The sequence below is a fragment of the Chenopodium album genome, chromosome 1 (assembly GCF_948465745.1).
Source record: "Chenopodium album chromosome 1, dcCheAlbu1.1, whole genome shotgun sequence".
NCBI lineage: Eukaryota > Viridiplantae > Streptophyta > Magnoliopsida > Caryophyllales > Amaranthaceae > Chenopodium > Chenopodium album.
Window position 1 is genome coordinate 91170012 of NC_137834.1, and position 25729 is coordinate 91195740.

At 34.5% G+C, this 25729-nt stretch overlaps 5 protein-coding genes and 1 long non-coding RNA gene across 8 annotated transcripts; all 6 read left to right on the plus strand.

Annotated features, from left to right (window-relative positions):
• The first annotated feature begins 318 nt into the window (after positions 1-318).
• Positions 319-6331, plus strand: LOC145626972 (mitogen-activated protein kinase kinase kinase 5-like). The gene is made up of 10 exons (XM_081679399.1): positions 319-1052; positions 1715-2383; positions 2470-2557; positions 3108-3170; positions 3265-3428; positions 3775-3850; positions 4451-4510; positions 4593-4718; positions 5059-5268; positions 5389-6331. The coding sequence occupies exons 1-10, from the start codon at positions 634-636 to the stop codon at positions 5488-5490; spliced, it is 1977 nt and encodes a 658-aa protein (XP_081535525.1). The 5' UTR covers positions 319-633; the 3' UTR covers positions 5491-6331.
• Positions 6332-7441: 1110 nt separating this feature from the next.
• LOC145626980 (uncharacterized) lies at positions 7442-8094 on the plus strand. Its single transcript, XR_014111234.1, has 2 exons — positions 7442-7747; positions 7861-8094. It is a non-coding gene; the product is annotated as an uncharacterized LOC145626980 (long non-coding RNA).
• A 2729-nt stretch (positions 8095-10823) lies between these two features.
• On the plus strand, positions 10824-14580 carry LOC145626986 (peptidyl-prolyl cis-trans isomerase CYP40-like). The gene is made up of 9 exons (XM_081679407.1): positions 10824-11257; positions 12248-12745; positions 12958-13045; positions 13150-13202; positions 13420-13524; positions 13674-13749; positions 13955-13992; positions 14102-14233; positions 14402-14580. The coding sequence occupies exons 1-8, from the start codon at positions 11084-11086 to the stop codon at positions 14153-14155; spliced, it is 1086 nt and encodes a 361-aa protein (XP_081535533.1). The 5' UTR covers positions 10824-11083; the 3' UTR covers positions 14156-14233; positions 14402-14580.
• A 673-nt stretch (positions 14581-15253) lies between these two features.
• Positions 15254-19046, plus strand: LOC145563450 (phosphoglycerate mutase-like protein 4). Of its 2 annotated transcripts, none has more exons than XM_081623908.1 (7): positions 15254-15475; positions 15646-15757; positions 16401-16451; positions 16528-16641; positions 17221-17352; positions 18289-18364; positions 18510-19046. In XM_081623908.1, exons 1-7 carry the CDS (start codon positions 15270-15272, stop codon positions 18731-18733), a joined length of 915 nt encoding a protein of 304 aa, XP_081480034.1. In that variant the 5' UTR covers positions 15254-15269; the 3' UTR covers positions 18734-19046. The 2 variants fall into 2 exon arrangements, with proteins under 2 accessions (XP_081480034.1, XP_081480028.1); XM_081623902.1 differs by having other exon boundaries at positions 15258-15493.
• A 246-nt stretch (positions 19047-19292) lies between these two features.
• Positions 19293-21974, plus strand: LOC145563480 (phosphoglycerate mutase-like protein 4). Its single transcript, XM_081623928.1, has 7 exons — positions 19293-19432; positions 19512-19655; positions 20352-20402; positions 20478-20585; positions 21041-21172; positions 21350-21425; positions 21554-21974. The coding sequence occupies exons 2-7, from the start codon at positions 19536-19538 to the stop codon at positions 21772-21774; spliced, it is 708 nt and encodes a 235-aa protein (XP_081480054.1). The 5' UTR covers positions 19293-19432; positions 19512-19535; the 3' UTR covers positions 21775-21974.
• Positions 21975-22112: 138 nt separating this feature from the next.
• Positions 22113-25705, plus strand: LOC145563468 (phosphoglycerate mutase-like protein 4). 2 transcript variants are annotated; one of them, XM_081623919.1, is made up of 7 exons: positions 22113-22721; positions 23088-23199; positions 23807-23857; positions 23934-24044; positions 24356-24487; positions 25004-25079; positions 25209-25705. In XM_081623919.1, exons 1-7 carry the CDS (start codon positions 22702-22704, stop codon positions 25430-25432), a joined length of 726 nt encoding a protein of 241 aa, XP_081480045.1. In that variant the 5' UTR covers positions 22113-22701; the 3' UTR covers positions 25433-25705. The 2 variants fall into 2 exon arrangements, with proteins under 2 accessions (XP_081480045.1, XP_081480043.1); XM_081623917.1 differs by having other exon boundaries at positions 23085-23199; positions 25209-25703.
• Positions 25706-25729: the final 24 nt, after the last annotated feature.

Here is a 25729-nt window from a genome sequence, read left to right on the forward strand (position 1 = left end):
ATTCATTATTTAAATTCCTGTCACCGAAAGGTTATAATATGAAAATTAGGGGTTGGACCGAAAGAGAGGAAAGATAAAAGGAAATCATTAGGCATTGATTATATTGTAAAGAAGGATCACCAACTCATACTCAAGTGATTAATACGAGTAAAAGAGAGTAAAGTTGGATGAATAAAGCAGAGAGTACTTTAGTGTACGGCAGATCTGGGTTGACGTATACACTCTTTTATCCCAAATCAGTTGGCATTCCATCTGGAATTGTTCATCTTGTCGGAACTTCCAATTCAATTCTAACCCACCACCCCATAAATTAAATTAAAATAAAAATAAATTGCTGGAAAACCAGAGATATCTTCCAGGAAGGTAACAGACAAAAGATCGCGAGGAAGGGAGGAGAGAGAAAATTGATTTCACAAAAAAAATCCCCAACCCCCACTTCACAATCTTCCTCTCTTTCCTCCTAATACTCCTCCTTTTTCTCTATTTTTCCTACATTTTTATATATTATTATTGTAAAAAAAAAACACAGCAATAAATTCATGTTTATAATTTGATTTTAATTTAGTTGTTGTTGTTGTTAATGGTGGGATTGATTTTTGTGTACAATGATAATAAAATTACAAGGGTAATTAAATGAATTTGCCACGCTGGTCATTTTCATCCTCAAATTCAAATTCAAATTCATCATCAACTTCGAATTCGAATACTTCAACGACGTCAAATAATCGCCGGTTAACCAGAGCTAAGCAGCTCCGTCATCTCCGTGACTGTGACCTTAGTTATTTGGATTTCTTTTTAGGTAACCGTAACGGTAAAGGTCACGGTCACCGTCACGGTGACGATTTATTGCGCACCGCTTCTTCACCGCCTCCTCAACCGCTTCCTCTCCCGGAGATCATCTCCGGTGAAGATAAATCGGTGTCGAAATCCAAAACAAAATCGAAATCAAAGCCAAAGCGTGGTGATTGTGAGAATTTCCGGCTTCCGTCGCCAACGGAAGTTTCTAGAGAGAAAGAAAGAGGGTTTGACAATAACAATAAGCTCAATGCTTGGTATAATACTATAATCACTACTCTTTACTTTTTATAATAAATAGGTTGTTTTTTAATTGAATTTGATGAATGTTTATTGTTTTTGCTTTTTTGGTTGTTGAATTGTTGATGGAAATTGGAAAATGGAATGTCTTTTTGCCTTTTTACTGCAATAGGAAGGTATTTCGTTATCATGCTCAGTTTGCATTATAGATAGATACTAGAAATATCTTCAATAGTAATTATTGTGTGTCCTATATAGGGCAACGAAAAAAGTAGACTCTAATGTGAGAATCCAAGCTAGGTTAGTTGGTAAAGTCTTTAGATTGAAACTCGTATATACCAAATAAGGATTGTGCATAAGATGAATGGAAGTAAGAAACATTTAATAATTGTAACAATATAACACTACGAACTTTTGTAAGTTGGTTTATGATAAAAAAATTTGAATTGTAAACACTTGATGTTTATTTAGGCCAAAGTATGACTAACTTGGTTTAATGTGTTTTTTTTTGGGTTGGATTAATGTTAATGTATCTTAATTTTTATGAAAATAAGTTACATAGCTCATTTTATCAAATCTAGAGATGTCAATTCTTCTAGCAAAAAGTTTAAGATTAGCTTATTGTGATAGCATAGGTGTGTCTGACTTGCTGTTGCTTTGGCATTTCATTTTCAAACAGTAAGGTAGCATCGCAAATTGATCAGAGGGGAGTTGCTGTTGATGCTCAAAAAAGGGTTAGTGCTCGGCGAGGAGTTAATGTGCGAACTTTAGCTGATCCTCAAAGTAGTAGTGTGCACCGTACAGAAACCTGGCCATTATGGAATGTCCCCCAAAAGATACAGAGTCCACATCGACCTCAAGAGAACTATAGCATAGACATCAACTTTCAGAGTGCTCCTCCAAGTTCAAGTTCTAGTCCCATGTATAGCCCACAAAGGATGCTTAATGGAGATCCATTTTTCATGTATCCAATGGAACCCGCACGTTGGTCTGAACCAGCCATGCCAACTGGTTTCCCATATGGTGGTCTACCAGAGAGCACTATGGCTAGTCGTGACAGTCCTTCATTTAGAAGTCCATTACTAAGGAGCCCCAGACCACCCCGAAACAGCATCAGTGGACCACCATCACCCCTGCACCCCAGACTATCTGTTGAAATATCTTCCCCTCATCATGATTTTAATGTCCATCCATTACCTCTTCCTCCCACACCTTCATCCTCAATGCCGGCGTCTCCTGTTCCTCAAGTCAGTTCAAGACCAGAAATCTTGCCCATGAAAAGTCAATGGATAAAAGGGAAACTTATAGGACGGGGCACATTTGGAAGTGTGTACGCTGCAACAAACCGGTATGTAGTTGTGCTCATCTTGGTCCATTCAGTCATTGGTTTCCATTGATTCTGCCTATTTAAATTTTTCTTTTTTGAATGTCCAGGGAAACAGGAGCCTTGTGTGCCATGAAAGAAGTAGACTTAATTCCTGATGATCAGAGGTCTGCTGAGTGCATGAGGCAACTTGAGCAGGTAGTTCTTTGAAATTTTTTCCAAGGCAATAATAACTACTTTGTATATCAATGTCTTAAATAGGGAATTTGTTTCAAATATAATTTTTTTAACCTCTTTTTTTTTTTTTTTTTTTTTTTTTCTTTTTCTTTTCCATAGTAATTTCTTTAAACTTTCCAAAGCTTAACTTCTGGCATTACAATTCCCTGTCAACATTCATGAATGTTTCCCTGCTCCTGCAATAGTGTCTTAATTGTCCTTGAAACAGTTAAAAATAAATGAATTAATAAAATACCTATGTTGCGGATTCTTTTTCTGATTTTACATACTTTGTATATTATATATCTTCAAGTTTGGCATTTAGTGTGTGTTTTACCAGATCTAGGTGGGTTAAGCTAAGCTGAGCAAGTGTATGATTTACGTGATTACTGATTAGGGTAGTTATGTTCTATCCGCCCCCTGTCTTCTGAGCTATGAAGCATGTTCATTGTGGGCAATTTGTTTTGATGTATTTGTTGAATTTATTTTGTAATGTTCCACAATTTTGTGCTAATTCTATTTCTTGATACAGGAGATTGAAGTCCTGAGCCATCTAAAGCATCCAAATATTGTGCAGTACTATGGTAGTGAGATTGTAAGTGCATCCAACCATGAATAATTCTCTGTTATATCTATGTGATTCCAATAATCAACACTTCATTTACTTGTGAATTTGATGAGAAATGCAGGTGGATGACAAGTTTTACATATATTTGGAGTATGTTTATCCTGGTTCTATCAATAAATACATTCGTGAGCATTGTGGGGCTATCACAGAAGCAGTTGTTCGGAATTTCACTCGTCATATATTATCTGGATTGGCTTACTTGCACAGCAGGAAGACAATTCACAGGTAACACTGAAATTAATCTGGAGGCATTACGATATGGATGATTTTATAGTCTATCTTTTTTGTTAGATCACCTAAACATCATTATATCTATATGTATACGAACTCTCTGCCAATCATGTTAATATATACTCCTCAGTTATGAGTTGCTGATAGTACATAGCAATTTGTACTTTCGGGATGGTATAGGGAAAGTTGCCTTTTTTTTCATTTTTTTTTTAATGAAAGGGTGTAATTAGGGGGGGTTGAAAGTGCTGTGGCTTTTATCCATCTATTAATTTCCAGAGTCCATCTTTCTCTTTTTTGTTTTTTCAAAAGCTAAAATTCTCTACTTATTTATAATGTTTAGGGACATCAAAGGGGCAAACTTACTTGTTGATTCATCTGGAGTTGTCAAGCTTGCAGACTTTGGGATGGCAAAACCTGTGAGTTTCAGATTTTGTAAATTTACATTTGCGTGTTGATCCTTCATTGATACATACTTTTGTGGAGAGTGATGGAGTAGGGTGTAAAAAAATCCATTTTTATGGATGTTTTAAGGCAATGTTGGGCATGATGTCATATTGTAATGCGTCTAATTTTATTGTTAATAGATATGCAGCAGCTTAGCACTGGATGTTTGTTAGGAACTAGGTCACTTAGTGTTCATCCTTTTGTCTATGTCCAAAGGAGGATGGAGGATGATAGCTTCCATGGGTCTTCTCATCTAGTACCTATGATTACTGTGTTATCATCACTTTTGATCTAAAGGAACCAATAACTTGTGAACCGTTTGATATAAGCCACCAATTAATGTATGAGTCAGCTGGTAATCTCCAGCTACATGCTTTTCTGTTTTTGGGAAATTATCTTGCTATGGTGACTCTAGTTGACTTTTGTGGTGATGACCATAAGTTTCAGTGTTTTCCTGTCAACTTCGCATCATCAAAATCATGACTTTTAAGATGCACTGCTAACTAAATTAGGGCCAATCTTAGATGCACTGCTTATACTGCATTCTAATTTGAGTTATATTTCCTTGTCAGCTTAGTGAACAGTCAGCTATTCTTTCGCTAAAGGGGAGTCCGTACTGGATGGCTCCAGAGGTATGTTTTCCTTTGTTGAGGTAAACTTTTAAGAATTATCCTTAAATTGGCTGTTGTTAACGTGCATTTTTTTTCCCTACAGCTCATGCAATCTGTGATACAGAACGAAAATAGTTCTGATTTGGCTTTTGCCGTTGACATATGGAGTTTGGGGTGCACTATCATTGAGATGCTCACTGGCAAGCCCCCATGGAGTGAATTTGAAGGGGTAGGTTTAATGATTAAAATTTTCTCACCTTTTTTATTGTATTCATTATTTCTGATTAAGGTGCGGTTTAGGTGCCTCTCTTGCTAAGATATTAATATCCTTTGCTGAAGCTAATTACTGATGTGGGTGAGACAGTGTTACATTATTAAAGTTAGAAACAATGGAGGTAAGCAGCCTAGGGTTTTTTTATTTTTACTTCAATGGGCTCAATATGGGAAATTGTAGCAAGTATATTAATATCAATGGATTGTCACGAGATCATACTATGGGTTGAGATGTGAACATGAAGATGTACATGTACTCTACATCTATTTACAAGTTTCTTTATCTTTTGCTGTAGGCTGCCGCAATGTTCAAGGTCTTGAAAGAATCCCCACCCATTCCTGAAACATTGTCACCTGAAGGAAAGGATTTCTTACACTGTTGCTTTCAGCGAGACCCCGCAGACAGACCACCTGCTATCAAGTTGTTGGACCATCTATTCTTGAGAACCTCTCAGCAAATGGATCTTCCTTCTTCCCGCGTAGCACCAGATCTTATGATTAAAACGGTAAGTTCCAAATCCAATTCCAATCTCATTCTTCTTATCCATCCATATACTCTGTTTCTCTTTTGGGTTAATTAGTTCAAAATAAACTTGGATTTTGATTCATATACTTCTAAAAATCAGGATAAAGTAGCTCATAGTTCAAGAGAAACATATGGTTCCAATCTTGAAAAAGTTTTGTTGTCCCCTAGAAGATGGGCAACTAATGGAAGAGGCTACATCTAGTGAGGGTTTCCTTCTGCATTGGCTTGTCTTATATCTATTATTAATGCATTGCAAGCTCATAAAATCAAAGAAAACTGCCTGCATGGCGAATCGTTTCAACTGCACCATACTCTGACTGTGGTTATTCGTGCTCTCTAGTGAGAGTGGCCAAGTATCTCATCATGCCTCATGAGACTTCTGACGTGATTGGGGAATTTTTTCATTGCTTACAATCTATTCTTGAGCTAGTTACAATCCCATCTCCACTGCAATTGGTTGAAATTTCCAGTTTATGCAATTGTCTTAAAAGTATGATGTTGGGTGCTCTTATAATGCTCTCTGTTTCAAACTATGGAAATGAAGATTTGGTTGGAGTATTGAAGGCATATCAAATGCGAACTCTGTGCATGATAGGTTGTGCTTGCTTTTCACTTATGCAGAGCTGTATAGCTGCTCTTCGCAATGTACTTGACCGCTGTATTCTGAGACTAGGATTCAAATCTGTTAAAGTGTATACAAGAAGCTGTCAAGGTTCAGTGCAAGTTTGCAGGTTGCTACTTAAGATGCTATCTTCATGACTCCATAGCAACATTCTCTGAATGTGATCATGACGACTCAGTAGTTTGTACATAGAGATTTTCCACCATTTCTTCCATTTGTTGTTAAGGTTAGAGTTGATTATAATTTATAAATTCTTATGCATATGATTTTTTGTATATTACCTGCTTAGCTTCTAGGAGTTGGAAAATCATAGTTAGAATTTGATACATACTGTATTGTGATTCTGATATTCTTTACAGAAGAATCCTGATATTTATCATTTAGAATATAGCATAATAATACACAGCTATCTATTTGAATTTGTAAATCAATGCGGTTAAAAATGATTTCTCATTACTTGTTTGGTTGTTGGTATAACCGTATAAATGGTTAAGTTTGTAAAGAAAATGTCATGCCAATGTCCATGGTAATGTACTAATGTGTGGTAAGGAAGATCTATGAACAAAGAGATGTTACGAGGTGGAATTTTATTGACATGATGATAAACAAAGGTATTCTTGTACTATTACTCGTACATGCAAACCTATAACCATTCCCACATTTGATGAGCGCTCACCAAATACGTGGTAAATAAAATTGCGATGCCGTGTTTAAACAATTTTGAGTCATAAACTCATAATGTGAAAGGAGTAATAATATTTGAAGTCAAAGTCAACAAATAATGTGCTACCTTACGTTTAATATTATTTGCAACGATTTGACATAAAATAAAGAGGAAAAATGTTTAATCGTTGCAAATAATATGAAACGGTGGTAATATTAAAGTGATAACGGCTTACCATATTCAGTTTAATCAACCATTTCCCAAAAAAACAAGCATTGGAGGCTACAAGTCTACAACTCCACTTTCAAACCGTTGAAGTCAAAGCAGAGTCAATGGTTCCTGAATTTGATAAAATCACTTCATCAGCTCCCACTAAGAAAATTAAAAGTTCCCCTTCAAAAAAAAAGAAAATTAAAAGTTGGAAAAAGGTAGGAATGTGCTAGAAAAGGAAAGGCACTTTGGCCATCGGTTTGTTGCATGTCCTTGTCAAATTCTAACAATAGCAAAATTTTACACAGTAAGAACTTGTGGTGTTTAAAGTAGATACGGAGTATATTGAAGTATTAGTGGATTTTCTCCTAGTCTAGTTAGTTAAAATTTTAAGGCCAATATTCAAAATGTGAGATCGAATTTTGTGTACATGTGAAATCATCAATCCTAACAAAGTAAAGTAGATTTAAAACTCACTTACAAAGAAATATTGTACCCTACAATAAAATAGGTCATTTATATTTTGTTGAAAATTTTAATCCTATCGGACTTACCATAACCTTACCCATCCGGCCATCCCTCCTATCGCCAACCATCGTTACATGTTACATGTATCGTCCTATCATTTATTATCACATGCCAAATGGACTACTCGTATATAGGAGTTACGTACTTACGTCCCACAAGAATAATTGTCCTAGTTACTAACTAGTTAGTCAACACACAACACAAGGGTGGTATAAATATAGAACCCACGTGAATCCACAAAGAAATCACCCATTCATAACCACTAGTTTCAATTCCTTTTCAAAACAAGGTAAGATTGTGTAATAACTCTAATTTACACGAAGTTTTGAGAGAGAAAGAGAAAGAGATGGAAGCACCCACAAATCAACAAGTTGAACTTTCAACCAAGGATTATCTAAGCACTGATGATCCTGAAGAGAAAGTTGTCGATCAATGGTAATTTCATTATTTACTTATTTATTTTTTAAAAATTTTGTTAATGAAATTTAAAGATTTGATTTTTATGATTTTAACTTTGTTTTTGTTTTTATTTTGTGGGGAATATACAGTTGTTCTTGCTTCTACGATTGTTTTCAAGGCCTGCTGGACTTCCTGTGCTGCGGTTCTGATTTTTGTTGTTAACTTTCATAGTTCAATGTAAGAATTTTTTTTATTATAAATAAATTATTATTGTTATTAGTCGAAAAAATGGAGATTATTGAGTATTAACTTGTGTAATTGACCCATTGTTGAAACAATTTTTAATAATCTACTATGGAGTATTAGTAGTCTAGTTTTCATAATTTCTTGAATTAATTTAGAATTATCAAGTGATTAAATTATAATTTACTCGTCTAATGTTTGTTGAGTCCTGGGAAAAAATTTATTGATTGGTTATGGTGTATTTATTATTTATGAATTTTTGGACAAAGAAATTAATGTATTTTGATTCGGAGTATATGTAAGAATTTGGTTTGGAAAGTAGAGGATGAAAATCATAAAGTTACCTTATTATTTTACGTCAAAGGGTTAGGTCAACAAAACAAAATCTCGTAATTTAAGGGTGTGATTGGACTGATAATGACTTGATATGGTACTCCGTTTTTTTTTTTTTTTTTTTTTTTGGAAAACACTTGATATGGTATTTAACAAACTAGGAGATACTTGGTGTGACAATTTGATTGCTTTCCTTAATAAAATACTCGTAACTTGTATTTGGGCTTGAGGTTTCAAAATCACATTCACCCCGAGTCCAAAAATATACGATTCAGATTTCAACTTACATGAACGCAATAATTAAGTACTATGATTGAACTTTAAAACTTAACCCAATTTGATCTGACCTCATCATACCCGATCAGAACACCCGAATTGATAATTTGATATCTCTATTCTCTAATTTGGGTTTTGGGCTCAGGTAATGCCTCGGGTCATTTCATGGGGTTGACATTAAAATCTTACGTTTTAATTTATGACTTGTTTTTTTTTTTTAATTAAATTTATTGTACGTAACTTTCTCAAAAGTAAAATTTGTTATTCATATTGGCATTCGCTACATATTAATATTTAAAATTAAAAATATATCATACAGGAGTGGTTTAAAATTAGGTTTAACAATTAAAGGTTGCATGTTTTGACTATCATGTACTTGTATAACTTTTTTGTACGTATTATAAATTGATGAAATCTGACATGTAATGAAAACGTATGGATGAGAGTGCCATATGAGTATATGACACATATATTTTGTTTGGAATGCCTTTTAATACACTTGTTGTAGTATTGATAATACGTTTGATATCATTGTTATCTCCATACACCTAAGCTAATCAACTTTTCCTCAAAAAAATAAAATAAAATGCAGGGTCAGAGAATAGTGGGAGGATGTATGAGACATGTAATTGAGTATGTATAAGACTTTAAGCTTTCAATATACATCTAATCATTCCTTTGTTCTCTCTCTTTTTGACGTGAACTTTAGAGTGGCAATTCCTTGTATAAAGTCTTCTCAAATTGACATAACCTTATGAACGAAAGGCTAAGGGCATATTCTCTTCACCTTAATTTTAGTTTAGTTTACTTCAGTACATTTTAGTTAAGTTACTAACTTCCTTCTCTCATAGACAACTTATTAGTTCAATTCAACTCCAATTAATTTAGCTATAAGCAGTTCAGTTAAGTAAATTAGAACAGACCCTAAATGATCTCGATATCGCTAAAGGTTGGACCAAACCTATAACTTATCATAAATTTCACTCATTAAGTTATTTAAGTATTTAAAATGTGTCCTCGTGTGATTTTGTGAAGCTTTCACTATTTCTTTATTTAAGAAATTAGATGTAAGGACTAAGTTTAAAAAAAAAAAAAAATGTAAGGACTAAGTATTGTCTTCGTTTTTGAAAATTTTAAGCATTCTACCTTTTCATGTTTGATAATATAAAAATTGGATCATCGTGTTTGTGAAAAGTTAACATTCCAAAAATACAAGATGTTACTTATTTAAAAACATATTTGCTTTACGTATAAATTACAAATGCTAGTCAAGTAAGTCAACGTTTAAAGTAAAGATTATGACCACTAGTAAAACAATACATGTACTACGTAAAAGCATTGTGAAACAGAGGTATTGTATGCGAAGTACTTATTGAAATACTTGTCAATGAATGCCACGTTTGTCTTTGTGAGCCTTACTGAAAGGTTAAGCCATTAGCTCATTAGTGAAAGTGGTCTTATTAGGATAAAAGGATCAAATGCTATCTTTTATCACAATGCAAAAAGTATTTGGCTATTTGCTATTAATTTTATATCATCAATTAAAGACAGTTAATGGGCAATGGCCAATGAAGATGCTCGAAAAATCTAAAAAATTCACAGGCTAGGACCAATGTGTAGTCTATTTGATCTGATTACATCAACAAAATCAACATGCACACATTTCATTTATAATTTTATTACGAGTACCTCATAAAGTCATAAAGGTATAGTGACTATAGTGGTACCATATAAGTAGGACTATTAACTTATTAAACCGTGACAAAACCTGATTATGATACGGTGTAACATATACAGATTACTAATTTAAGCAATGTCTTCTTGATGTAATACTCTGTATTTTCTAAGTTCCTACAAAAACTCTTTAAATCAATGAAATCTTGATACAAGTACAGTACCCTTCTTGTATAGCTTCTCACTATAACCACTACTCCATATTTCCTGCATAAAACTTGCATGATTTCAGCTAATTATGTTGTGTTATTAGAGTACAAGGGTACAATCGAAGTGTCAGCAATTCAGTCCTAAATTACCGAACCCAAAAAATAAAAAAGAAAAGGACACCCTTTACAAAAGAGAAAAGAAAAAGGAAAAGTTATGGAGTATTTTTTTCTTTTTTTTTTTTTAAAAAAAGAGTAAATGATCCGACTGTATCTCTTCTATCCTCGAAATTCAGTGGAAGTTACAGGGCCCCGCACCATGAAATCGACGGTAGAGAGAGCACGGTAGTTTTAGTGGGGACCACACGATCTGAAGTAAACAGAATTCTTTTTATAATTTTCTGATTTGAAAAGATCATCATTTAACAATGAGTCAATGAAGACAACAAAAAAAGCCCTTCCAATTTATATCCAAAATTAATAAGAGCAGTGCAGCTTTAAATACGAGTATTTTTGTTTTTTTTGTTTTTTTTGTTTTTTTAAATAAATAAGATTTTCATAGTTTATTTAACCTTAAAAAATCTCAGTTTCTAGGGTTTTAGGAAGCAAAAATTATTTGCAGAGAAAAAAAAAATCAAGAATGGAGGGAAGACCAAAATGTTTCTTGGATATTAGTATTGGAGGAGAACTTGAAGGAAGGATTGTTGTGGAGTTGTACAATAATGTAGTTCCTAAAACTGCTGAAAATTTTAGGGCTCTTTGTACTGGTGAATTGGGTATTTCCCCTATTTCTGGCCGTCCTCTTCACTACAAGGTTTAATTTTTATGATTTTTAAATTATTTTTTTTTTCTGGTGGAATGTATGATGTGGGTTTATGTGTTTTGTGCAAAGATTGCATTTGTTTGAGTTTGTTTGTCTTTAAAGTCTCAATTTCATTTGATATTTTGTTTTGTTTTGTGGATTATATTTGTTGTTTGATTGGATTTTCAGTATGGGTTTTGGTTATTATGTGTGTAATGTAAAGATTGAATCTTGGTTTTGAGTTTGTTTATGTGTCAATTACATTTGATTTGTTGAATGTTATGTTTTGGATTTTGGGTTTCTGATAGTTTAATTTGTTGGGTTTTTGTTCTGGGGTATTGAATTTAATTTAAAGATTGCATCTTGGTTGCATAAACTGTCTGATCACTTCATTAACATACATATTGTATCTCATATTAATTTTAATAGCTGAGCAGTCTCTTGAATTGAAGGGTGCAATCCCTTATTATTCAATTTTGATTTTCGGCTTACAGGTTCATTGGAAGAATTGAAATTGAATGTTTATGAGTTGAGCTTATTGTTGAAACTTTTTATTATTGAGGATAAGAAGTAATTGTTGAATTCAACATTCACAACAGTACCAATGTCTACATTTTAATGAATTTTAGTACTCTGTATCTACTAGTAAAGTAGCAATTGTGTTTGATTAACCTGATTTTGTTATTGTAATGAGCTTTGACTAAACCTGAATGCTGTTTGCTAACTTATCAATTTGCTAGTAACTTCACTTCTTTGGAATTGAATAAAATATAAGGCAGAGCTTTTGCATTACCATCACAAGATTTTGCAATGCAAAATGTGGCTGTTTTAAGCAATAGTTGTTGTGGAACTGAAAGTGAAGATGAAAGTTATCAGTGTAGTAGCATCAGAAATATATGTGTCCCCTTGAAGGCGTGCGGGCCATGTGGGTGTTTTATGAGTTATGTGTTTTTTTAAAACAATACTAGTATATCTAATGGTTCAAATTTGAAAAACTGGCAGGGTATACCTTTCCATCGTATTGTGAAAGGAGCACTTATTCAAGGTGGAGACATATCTGGAGGCGAGAGTGGTGGAGAGTCCATCTATGGTTCAACGTTTGAAGATGAAAATTTTGAGCTGAGGCATGAAAGGAAAGGAATGCTGTCCATGGTTAACGTTGGGCCTAATACAAATGGATCTCAATTCTTTATTACTACTACTCAAACTCATCAGTATAACGGTAAGCATGTTGTGTTTGGAAGAGTGATCAAAGGTTTGGGTGTTATACGTTCAATCGAGCATGTTGATGTTGATCCTGATAATGGGCCGTTGCTTGATATTGTCATCGAGGATTGTGGAGAGATTCCCGAGGGGGAAGATTATGGCATTATCAACTTTTTCAAAGATGGGGACACTTACCCTGACTGGCCATCTGACCTTGATTCCAAATCAGATGATTTCACTTGGTGGGTTACTGCAGCAGATTGCATCAAGGTTTTTGGCAATGAGAGGTTTAAGGTATTTGACAAAAATATATTACTGGGACCAAAATTGGTCCTGTAATTATTTGCACATTGATAGGCAAATAATAATTTTGTCCAAGAAATGGGATCATTAAACTTGAAATACACTGAAATTCTTGCTGAGTTATGCAGAGGGTGTATCAAATTGCAATTTGCATATCATTGATAGGTATCCTAAAGAATAATCAAATGTTTTTGCACATGCAGAAGCAAGACTATAAGATGGCTATTCGAAAATATCTAAAAGCTATGCGGTATTTGGATATGTGCTGGGACATGGAATCATTAGATGGAGGTGATCTTTTTGTCTGTCAACATCATTATGTCAATACTCTATTCTTCTAGAGTTCTTTGACCTGTGCTGATCTAATGTTTTTTTTTTTTTTTTTCTGTACACAGAAAAGAGTTTATCTTTGAGGAAAATGAGATCTCAGTTATACACTAATACTGCGGTAAGATTCTTAATCAGTTTTCCTAATTGATGTGGGTGCAATTCGGCTGAACGCTATGGGGCTTTGAAGAATAAGTATTACTAATACCTTTCTGAAATGCTTCGTTTTCGGTTTCTTAAACACTACATCGGTGCTAAATATTTATTGGTTCATCAATTAGTTGATTATGAGATGGTTTTCAAGGTTTAACATGTTCCTGTCTGTTACTCTTGCTTAGGCCTGTAAGTTGAAGATGGAAGATATAGAAGGAGCCTTGTGGGATACTGACTTTGCACTTCGTGATGAAGAAGAGAATGTGAAGGCTCACTTCCGAAGGGGTCAGGTCAGTTATTTTTATATTAGCATTTTTAGTTTTCCTTTTTTGTTTGGTTATACCAGCTTATACCCCATCTTGTCCACAAGAACCACAAGCATCATTCCAAATCATGCACATTGATGAAATATTACATTCTAATACCATTCCGAATGCAGGCATTTATTGCTCTCGGTGACATTGATTCAGCAGCTGAATGCTACGAGAAGGCTTTGGAACTTGAACCGAATGATGGTTAGTTTCGTCATTCATGTATCATCCAAAAATTCCAATATATCATCTACTACCTCCGGTTCATATTATATGCAACTTTGGAATTTTTTATTTCTCACAAATAATACACCAAAGTTGCATATAATACGAACCAGAGGTAGTATTCATTTTTATATTTTGGGATGCTTGAAATGGTAGACGCCTCTTAACTTTAAATTGTTTGTAGGTGGCATAAAGAGAGAACTTGCTGCCACGAAAAAGAAGGTAATCTAAACTTTCCAAAACATGCATTCTGTTAGGTCAGACCAAGAGTCGTGTAAAACAGCATACACTGTTAGCTCGAGCTAATTTTTTGATCTGTATGTGCTTTCAGATTGCTGATCGACACAGTAAAGAGAAGAAAACCTACACTAGAATGTTCATGTGAAATTCAGGGATGCTGAGTGGTATGTGAGAAGTTTAAGTAGCCCACCTTGCTTTCTTTTGCTCCAGGACTAGTAGAATGGTAAATCCGATCCCTGATGTATAATATATGGAGTACTATATTGTCTATATATCATGCTCTTGCCTGCAAGATTTTGATGATGGTCTTGGAAAACTAAATTGCTTAATTCAAATCCTTAAAATGATGGATCTGTCATCCAACTGATATCGTTTATGTGTTACATTTCAGGTTTTCATGAAGGGAAGATTTTTCACTAGATTGGATGAGCATAGATGATGGGCTTGATATCTTGAATTTTGTATAGATGGTAAAATAGGAAAAATTTGAAAAGTTTAGAATATATGTACCAACTTTTGATGTACATTTTAGCTACCTAAACCATCTGAAATGGAACTATCTTCCCTTTATAGTTTATGATCTGCTCAATTCATTTACAGTACATGTTTTATTTTCCTTACTTTCCTGTTTTATCCTTAACTTTTTTTTTTGTTTTTTTTTTTTTTAATATCACATTTTCTGCAATATTATTCTAATTATTTATGTAATTCATGATAGTATGCACTCCATACTTTATTTTCGATTGATTCATCTACCAGAGTATAAAAGTTACAGTCGTTACTTGTAAATGCTGACACTTTAGCATGTGGCATGCCTCTTTCATTTCGTATACTCTGTACCAAACGCTATTTGGAGTACTTCGTATCAATAGGTTAAGGGACTGGCTGGACTGGTTAGATACGACATGAAAATTGTTTAATTCGTGCCAAGCCCATCACAAAGTCACAAGTCTTCAGTGACTGTGAGCACATATGGTCATAAGGAGTAATAAGGTAGTCAGTGACATAGTACAACACACAGACCAGAATACATGAGCTCTATTGACACAAGCTCAGCACATGCATCTTGCTTTATTCGTAAAAGCGCGAGTTTTGCTTGAACGACCGTGCCCAACTCTTTTTTTTTGGTGCTCAGAGTGATGAGAATCGATATTAAAATCACCTGGAATCGGAAGGGGAGCTCTAACCACTAGAGTTATCCGTGCCCACTCTAATATAGTATATGTGGTAGTTTATGGAAATGAAAATGATGGTTTAGTATGTGGTTGCGTAGTATAACACCCTCAGTTCCTCTCCCTCCTGTTGAATATTCCTGTTTTCACTCTATCAAATTCTTAACCACAAAATCAAATACGAATATTTCTCAATTATTTTTTAAGCAAAACCCCTTTCAATCTAAATTCTTCAGCATTGACGTTAACAACAATAATCTCCGCAAAATCACAAGCTGCAGTCGTATCACAATGTCCGAATCTCATTCCAGGTTTCTCAGTTTTTTGCTTTACTGTTTTTCTGATTGTTGTTGATTTGTTTGAGTTTGTTAATTCGATTGCAAAATTTGAATGAATTCTTCTTAATTTATTCGTCGAATAGTCCGAAATTTTTGATGGATTGTTGTTTGTGATAATCAATTAGGGTTTCAGTTTCAGTGGAAAGTGATGGAATTGGGTCAATTGATCCTAGTTGTACGGAGATCATCGTGGTTCGTCATGGCGAAACTGATTGGAATGCTATTGGCAAAATGCAGGTTGATTTTTCTCTATTTCTTCATTAATTTTCTTTTCTGTGTTTGGATAGAAAACGTTGAAGCAATAGTAGGCTTGTGTTTTTACTTTACCATCTTTTGAGGAAGTTGCAAGGTTATTTATTGAAAAAGGAATTGATTGATTACTCTTGCTCGCCTTCTTATCCCGTCAATTCTTTTTATCCAGCTACATTGCTGTAATTTTCATTATATATGCTGATGTTATTCTCTGCAATAACAAATGAATATATTAATTTCAAATTAGATTATGTATATGGGTTGAGCTAGACAGCTAGTGATCGTGTAAATGGACTAGAAATTGGATAAATTCGTTTAAGAACAGGTTATGGTAGTAGAATTTTAGGAAAGCGTTGTTGGAATAGGACTAACATTCTATGCAAATCAGAGATAAGAAACACTATTGTATATAACTCGTATTTGATTCAAGTGTCATGCCAACAGAATTTAGTGAGATAAAGAAAAAAGGTACCTGTCTTATGGTGTGATGCAGACTTGTTCACTTTTACCCAACGAGACTTAGATAGTTAGATTCAAGCAGTACTTTTGTACTACGAACTATTTGCTAAGTTTATGCGGTACATGACTGTTTCTATGTCTATTTTCTCTTTCATTCCTCTTTCATCAGGGTCAGTTGGATGTTGAATTGAATGAGATTGGGAGGCAGCAAGCGGTTGCAGTAAGTTGAGGATGATATTGTCTGGTTGTGTACCTTGCTTTGCCAAAGTGCCTTGCCTAATCCTGATTTCTGTTAGGTTGCTGAGAGACTATCAAGGGAGCCTAATATATCTGCTATATATTCGTCTGATCTGAAGAGGGCTCTTGAGACTGCAGAGGCAATAGCATCAAGATGTGGTGGTGGACTTGAGGTCAGTTACTTTGCTAAAGATACTTCAAACTACTATTAATGTAGAATATTTACGGTGCACTGGGCATGGTTTTTATCAGTGCAAATTCAAAGATGTAGGATTTCTTTATTATTAACTGCTACCAAGTTTAATTCACAACTGATTATAAGTTCAGATAAGGTTTTCAGCTGAAGAGGAGGAAACGCATTGTAGAAGTGTTTGCTTTTATATATTTTGATACAGTGATCCTGGCTATATTTAAGAAAACTTTTGTAAATATTAGATGTGTGAATTTTTTTGGTAAGTATTGGAAGAAAATAACCATGCAAATTTCTTAAGAATCTACGGTTAATCTACTTTAAACCTTCTTAGTTCTATCTTACATGTAGATGTTGAGGCTCTTTGGAAAAGTTTTTCTTAGAAAGGCTGTATACATACAGATCTTTATGGACTCTAAACTTTAGTGAACCTTCTCTGAGCTTCACTACTTGTATATATTTAGGTGTCTGTCATTCTGTAGATTCATCTTTGAACATGAAGGGTATAATGTAATTTAATGCTTCATCTTTTTATTTAATTTTGGCGATGTATGAATTACAGGTTATTAGAGACAAAGACCTGCGGGAAAGGCATTTAGGAGATCTGCAAGGACATGTTTATCAAGACTTAGCGAAGCTTAGCACTAAAGCTTATGAAGCATTTAAGTCTCATAGATCTGATCAAGAAATTCCGGTGTGTACGGACTCTATGCTTGTTAGATGTTTTAGTGCACTCTATGATGACTACCATGATCAATTGCTTTGTGTTGCATGCAATACCTCATTTGCTTCTACTTTTTGACGCTTTGGAGGTCCACTCGATATAGAACACCATATTTAGAATGCAAAAGTGCTCAATCTCCTTTTTGCATTTTAGAAGCTTAGTACCCTAACACAAGGAATATAAATTTGAATCTTATAGTTAAGTATGTTGCACGATGTTGTCAATTTTGAGATCAGGGCTTAGTTGAGTGGGATACTTGATATTAGATTGTGTCATTGGATTGCAGAATGTTGGTTAAAGAAAATACATCTTCATCTCTATTATGTCCTTGTAGTTGAGAAAACACATCTTCATCTCTATTATGTCCTTGTAGTTGAGAAAACACATTCACTTCTTGTACAACTATGTCATTTGATTCATACTGACAAAATCACTCACTGGCAAGTGAATTCCGAATTTCACCCATCATATAACCAGATTTGGATGGCATTCATCCAGATCAGGAATGAGAGTGAATAAGTTGAATAAGGCCCCTTCCCTCATTCTAATTGCCTTGTCACTCAGTTGGCAAATGAAATGCTACTGATTTTAATGTAGTAGGATTGTACTAGTATGGCCTCTCTTGCTTCTTTCACCATTTTCATGTGATTGATATTGATACGAATGTACGTGGCCCCACAATCTGGACTGGCATTTGATGGAATCTCGTAAGAGTCTATACTGTTGCATAGCAACAGACATATTAGTACAAAATGCTGCTTGTGAAATTGCTTGCCTCATATATCTCATAATTTTCAAAGTTTTACAGCGGCATGCTTCATGGAGTGTCAGCCAAAACTTTGAATTTATAGCTCTATTGAAATACGAACTAAAGATTTTATGATTGTTCAACATCACTGAGTGCAGGGTGGTGGTGAAAGTCGTGATCAGCTTTATAATCGTTGTACGTCTTTGGTTCAGAAAATTGGTGAAAACCATAGAGGTCATCTACCCTTGCCTCTTTCCATTATTTATACATTCATTGGCTACATATTACATAAATTAGTTTGCAGGAAGCTGTTTTCAGTTGCATCTTCTGAAATTCAGACAATTGATGTTGCATTTGCTCTGGTTGCATGTCATTGCAGGGCAACGAGTAATTGTAGTCAGTCATGGGGGTGCCATAAGATCACTGTTTAACCGGGCTGCAGCCAAAGGACAACATCCAGGGAAAATATCTAATACATCAGTTGGCATAATTCAGCTGTATGATGGGGATTTGTGGTCCATCAAATCATGGAATGATGCCAGTCACCTCAAGCAAACAGAATTTCTCGAATCAGCTTTTGGTGGGGATGCTTCTTCAGGCTAGCCAATATTTGTGCTCTGATTTAGACATGATGTAGTGCAAGATTTGCGTATTAATTTTCACATCATTTGCTTACGACATGTAGTTTTTTACCCTGGCCATTTGTGTAACCAAGTATTCTAACCGGGAAATTTGAATTAGGCCTGCTAAAGAGACAACGCAGCTATATTGTATGTGCTCTGAGTTGGAGACCGTGAACTGTATATTGCTGTAAAAACCCTCTTTGATAGCTGATTGTTAATTTTACAGTATCTTAGTGATTCATTGTGAAAAACCTCTGTATACCCTGTTAAATACGGAGTACTTTTATTATAAACTGTTCTTATATACTAGTATATATAAATAAATAAATAAAAAATGTATTTCTGATGTTGAAATTATATGGAATTTTCGAAGAAGGTCCATATTGAGTGGAATTCACGAGAGAAATCAACATCAGAGAGACAGGACAAAGCAAAACAGAATAAAAGAGAAATATGTTCGTCCACATTCATAGTTTTATACTAGTAAGTACTCCGTACTACGTATTATAATAAAGCAAGCACTTTAGCTTAAGTTGACTGCTCAAGAAGACTACGTACATCAATGAGTCAACGGGAAGATGGCATATATGGACCAATAATACAGTAGGAAGCTTCAGCTGTTTAACAAAGCTTCTTCATTTCTTTGCTTTCTTCTGAAACGCATCTCAGATCAGTCCAGGTTTCTCTCTCTCTCTCTACCTCTGAAATCGTCATCTTTCTTCTGTTTTTTAATTTTATTTTGTTGTTATTCCATTTAGGTGTACAGTTTGTAAAGATTGTCAATGGAAAGCATTAAGAATGATGATATAGCTGGAGAAGCAGGGCTAGTTGATGGATCCTATACAGAGATTATCATTGTTCGTCATGGTGAAACAGAATGGAATGCTCTTAGCAAAATGCAGGTTAGACTGATAGTTCTATTCATGGGGCGAGTTGATACAATATTTTAACTTTGTGATGACTGACAAGCGAGAGGAACTGCAAAACACATTATACACTGAATAAAAGAGTTTTAGTGAGTGATACAATAGTTTAATTAGATGAAAATAATGCCCTTTTTTTTCCCTTTAAAACAAGTATTGGGTTTACTAAAGAGAAAACAAGTTCCTTTCATAACAAAAATAAAATGTATGGATATAGACTAATAAGCTCATATAGCTCATATCAGATGAGTTCAAGAGTTATTAGGCAAAAACATAGCCTAAGAAGAAGACAATGAACTAATACGAAGTATAAGTCATTTGTCTTAGATATATAGACTTGATTTACCTTGATAATTTCCTTTTCCAGTTTTCATTGGTATTCTCTGTTTCAAAATTCAAGCTATTCTACATATTCACATAGGTCTATGATTGTTGGCTATCTTGATTTTCTAGCAAGCTCGTAAGGTACATTAGTATCCTATTCTTTTCAATAATATAAGTAGAATTTGGCTGATAAATGCTCACTAGAAATTTCTAGCATTGCACAAACTTTGCACCTTTAAACAGAAGATGCCTAGACGGTACTCTCATTATACTGCTGAATTTTTGCTTCATGCATATGCAACTGATTTCTGTTTATTACTCGAAATTCTACTTCTTTTGCTAATGCTCCAGGGACAGACGGACATTGATCTAAACGAGGTTGGGAGACAACAAGCCATCATAGTAAGTTGTGACATTCTGCACTGATTTAGGTTATCTTGTGAGGTTCTTAAATATATCCTGCTTTTTTTGTCGTAGGTTGCTGAGAAACTATCAAGGGAGCCTAATATATCTGCTATATATTCATCTGATTTGAAAAGGGCTTTTGACACAGCAGAAACAATAGCATCTAGATGTGGGCTTCAGGTTTGTTAATCAAATTAATGCAACTATACCCCTCTTTTGGGATAACCAGGGGAGCTAATAATAGGGCTTGAATTTGATGAGATGCAATATACCTATACCCCTCTTTCTCTTTGTACTATTCAGCTCATAAATTAAGAATGTTTCAGCATAAGATAGTTAATACATACAATACGATTTTGTGGTTATTAAATAACAAAAATGACACTTTTGTTGAGAATGATCGAATACTACTTTAACCAAGAGTTTATAAAATAAAATTAAAAAAAAAAAGCACAAAACAAAACAAAATATTGTAGATTTGTAGTGACCAATCTAGTGGAATGTATATTAAAACCTTTTAAAGATTTTAAAAAAGTTTAAAACATGCAGATTGATTTGTTCAACCAGAGTATACTGATCTGATACTTATATGTGGATATTAGCTGCTCATCAGTTTTATGTGGGTCTCAAATCAGGTTGTTATAGATAAAGACCTGCGAGAAAGACATATTGGGGATCTTCAAGGACTTACATATAGCGAAGCACCCAAGGTTAACCCTATAGCCTTTGCAGCACTGAAGTCCCCCAGAAAAGATCAAGAAATTCCGGTGTGTAGTTTATGGTTCCCAACTCTTCTAAAAAAGTCTGAAAGACTATTTTTCTGACTAGAATATAATTACAGTATTCAATAGAGTCAAAAGATCATTTGACATTCTAACTAAAGATTTTCTAAAATTTGGAGCTCGGAGTTATGTTAACTTCAGAATGTACTTCATCATTTGCAGGGTGGTGGCGAAAGTAAAGATCAAGTGTTCAGAAGATGCACATCCTCATTGCAAAGAATTGCTGAAAAACATCGAGGTAATATTTTGGAAGCTGTTTGTAGTTAGTTAGTTAGTTACTTCGTATGTATCTAGGGCAGCCACTAGCCATGGGAGGTAAAATCAAAACCGGTGAAGTAACTTCTTTTTTTTCTGGCTACATTTCAGGAGAACGAGTAGTGGTAGTAACTCATGGGGGTATCATTGAAAAGCTCTATAAGCGAGCTATACCTGGAGAACGTCCTGGAGGGGTATGGAATACATCAATAAGTATATTTCAGTTGTCTGAAGGAGACAATTGGTCAATCAAATTATGGAATGACAAAAGTCATCTCAAAGAAACAGAATATCTGGAATCAGCTTCGGGTGGAGGTGATGCTTCAGGCTAGCTAGCTAGCTTATGCTTTAATTCCTGGTACTCAATTAATCTATTTACTCTTGATGAGACTTGCTGTATCTAGGAGGATTGTTGTACTTCTTTATTGTTGTTATGCTAATTGCAAACTGTAATAATTGCAATGAGTGGAATTAAAGACTCAAATGAAATTCTAATAAAGAGATCCAAATATTGGAAATTTATCTGCTAAAATTAAGAGTATTCTTGCATGTCAATTATTGGAACAGTCACAACGTTCACTGATTCATAGGTTCATAGTAGCCCAGAAAACAGTACTGATGTACTCGGCTGTATTTCTTCTGGCAATATGCAGTCGCAATTTGATTATCACATAGATGTAGGTGAAAATATTTCTAGGATTTGCTTACTCATGGTTTGTGATTTAGATTATACCTCGATTATGTGGGTAGAAACCAAGTTCTTCAATTGGAAAATCTGCACCAAAGCCTGGTAAAAGGCAAGGGTGGTATATACTATATAGTATGTATTTTTATTATGTAAGGACCCTTTCATAATATGAATATCTGATAATCGACACATAACAATCAGCAGAATGTCTCTTTGTTTCTTATACTGAAAACATCAGAGGTAAATGTGATGCTTGTCTATAAAATTATCACGTATTGTGATCCAATCTTATATGGACATGAGTCGCAGTGTAAGCTAGACTAAACTAGTTTATGATAAATCTTCTGTTATAAAATTCGGAGTAAATCCAATGTCAGTGAACTTCACAGGAAAGAGGGGAAAAGACAGGACAAAAGAAAAAATAAGGTGAGAATGAGTTAGGTGGAGCTTAGGTGGTGATATAATAAGCATATTAGTGTTAATATTAAACTAAGCTGACTGCTGCAAAAGAACATCCCCAAGTCAATCAGGAGAGGCATTATTAGCTATTGTCATCAGGCCTCCTCAATCAATGGCTGCCTCTGATTCCAGGTTTCCTCTTTATCTGTCTCTCTCTTTTCGTCTACGCCGAAATACTATCATGTTCTTGACTATGTTACTATGTTTATGTTCTTTTGGTTGATCGTATGCTATTGTGGATTTTATTTTTTATTTTTTTTTAAGCTATACAATGTTTATTGACTTGTTATACTAAAATAATTTGAGGGAATGGAGCAAATGAAGAAAAACTTGAAAGTTGAAACTTCTGTGATTTGGTTGTTGAAAAGAAGCTTAATTTTATTTACTTGGGCGATCCATTTTAGTAATTCAATTACAAAATTTGAATGAATTCTTTTTTATTTTATAGTCAAATCATCCGAATTTTTTAATGAATTTTTGTTTGGGATAATCAAGTAGGTCTTCATATTCAGTGGAAAGTCATGGAATTGGGTCAATTGATCCTTGTTGTACGGAGATCATCGTGGTTCGTCATGGCGAAACTGATTGGAATGTTATTGGCAAAATGCAGGTTTGATTTTTTCTCAATTTCTTCAATATTTTTTTTAAATTAATATATATATATATATTTAAAGTACTAGTAGGCTTGTGTTTTTATTTCAAATCTTATAAGGAAATCAGAGGGATTTGGTTTATTGAAAGGGAATTGAATAATTACACTCTTGCTCGCCTTCATATCCCGTCAAATCCCCTTCTGCTTATCCAAACATATTGCTAATCCGGAGTATTATTTTCATTCTACCCATTGATATTTGTATGATTAGGTCAATGAAATAATCACTGATCGTCTTCTCTGCTGTCACAAATGAACATTGTAAGAAATTCACTAAATTAGTTTATGTAAACGTGTTGAGCTAGACAGACAGCTAGTGATTGTGTAAGCAGAGGACTAGAAATTCGACAATTTAGTGTAAGAACAGGCATGTAATGAAAATGAGAGAAAAGAGATGTTACTGTGTATAGCTCGTATATAATTTAGCTTCATTTTCAGCTAAAGTATGGGAGATAGAAAAAAAGGGTACATGTCATAATCATTTTGCGACTTTTGTTATTATGAAGTATTTGCGATTACATGACTGTTTCTATGTCTATTATCTCCTTCATTACTATTTTACCAGGGGCAGTTGGATGTTGAATTGAATGAGATTGGGAGGCAGCAAGCAGTTGCAGTAAGTTGAGGATAATCTTTGCTGGTTGTGTACCTTGCTTTGCCAAAGTGCCTCACCTAATCCTGATTTATGTTAGGTTGCTGAGAGACTATCAAAGGAGCCTAATATATCTGCTATTTATTCTTCTGATCTGAAAAGGGCACTTGTGACTGCAGAGGCGATAGCATCAAGATGTGGAGGGCTTGAGGTCAGTTATTGATCTTAATACTTTGAATACTTTTAATGTAGAAAGAATTTGGGGAACTTAATTACAGTGCACTAGGCATGCTTTCTTTCAGCGCAAGTTTAACAGATGTGGGATTTCTGTATTGTTAGTTAGGAAGACAACTGATGAGTCTATTAACTCAACTTATTTATGGTGTAAGATTTATAAGTTTGAATTAGGTTTATGTTAGTTGAACCTTCTCTGAGTTTCACTACTTGTATAATTAGATGTCTGTCATTGTGTAGTTTGATCTTTGATGCAGGAAGGGTATCAAGTAATGTAGTGAACTACAGGTTATAAGAGAGAAAGGCCTGCGGGAAAGGCATGTAGGAGATCTGCAAGGACATGTTTATCAAGACATAGCGAAGCTTAACCCTAAAGCTTATGAAGCATTTAAGTCTCAAAGAACAGATCAAGAAATTCCGGTGTGTCATTTGATAGTTTAATGCACTTTATGATGACTAACAATTCAATATTAAGGAGTGTGCAGCTAATACCTACTATTCATATCAACTGCTTTTGTGTATTTGCTTCTACTTTAGACGCTTTGGAGGTGCATTTGATATGGAACACCATTTTGAAATACAAAATTGCTCAATGTCCTTTCATATCATTACACAATGCCGCTTTTCAAACTGCTTATTACCAGATATTGCAAAACCCTAGTATACATGTAAAAGATACTACAGCATAAGTTTGTTTTTTCTTCCTAATCCCTTTTAAGGTTTGTCTGAAAATGTCTCTTTTGAATCAGCATCTTGATGTTCATCTTTTAGACGAGGGATGACAAATTGCTTGCCCGATACATATTGTATTATTTTGAAAGTTTCATAGTATGTAGCATGCTTCATTGAGTGGCTTGCCAAAACTTGAATTATAGCTCTTTTGCTATACAAGCTAAATATTCTATGATTTTTCAAAATCACTGTGTGTCTGTGCAGGGTGGTGGTGAAAGTCGTGATCAGCTTTATAATCGCTGTACGTCTTTGGTGCAGAGAATTGGTGAAAACCATAGAGGTCATCTACATTGCCTGTATTCCATTATTTATACATTCATTGGCTACATATTACAGAAAATAGTTTGGTTTTGAAATACAGACAGTTGATAGATGTTGCATTTGCTCTGGTTGCATGTTGTTATTGCAGGGCAACGAGTGATTGTAGTCAGTCATGGGGGCGCCATAAGAACACTATTTAACCGGGCTGCAGCCAAAGGGCAGCATCCAGAAAAAATTTCTAATACATCAATTGGCATAATTCAGCTGTCTGACGGAGACATGTGGTCCATCAAATCATGGAATGATGCCAGTCACCTCAAACAATCAGAATTTCTCGAATCAGCTTTTGGTGGGGATGCTTCTTCTGCCTAGCTAATTATCCAATATTTGTGCTCTGAGCCTCTGATTTCGACATCATATAGTGCAAGAAATGCGTACTAATTTCCATCAAGACATGATTTAGTTTTACCTTGGCAATGTGTGTTACCAGGTATTCTAATTGAAAATTTTCAATTACGCCTGCTATTTTGTATGTGCTCCGAGTTGGTGTACAGTTTCAGTTTGTAACATTTGATAAAAAATACTTTTTTCATATAATAAAAGTAAATGTTTTTATGATGTGGGAAATTTTATAAAATTTTGAATTTAGTGGAATTCGCAAGGGAAATC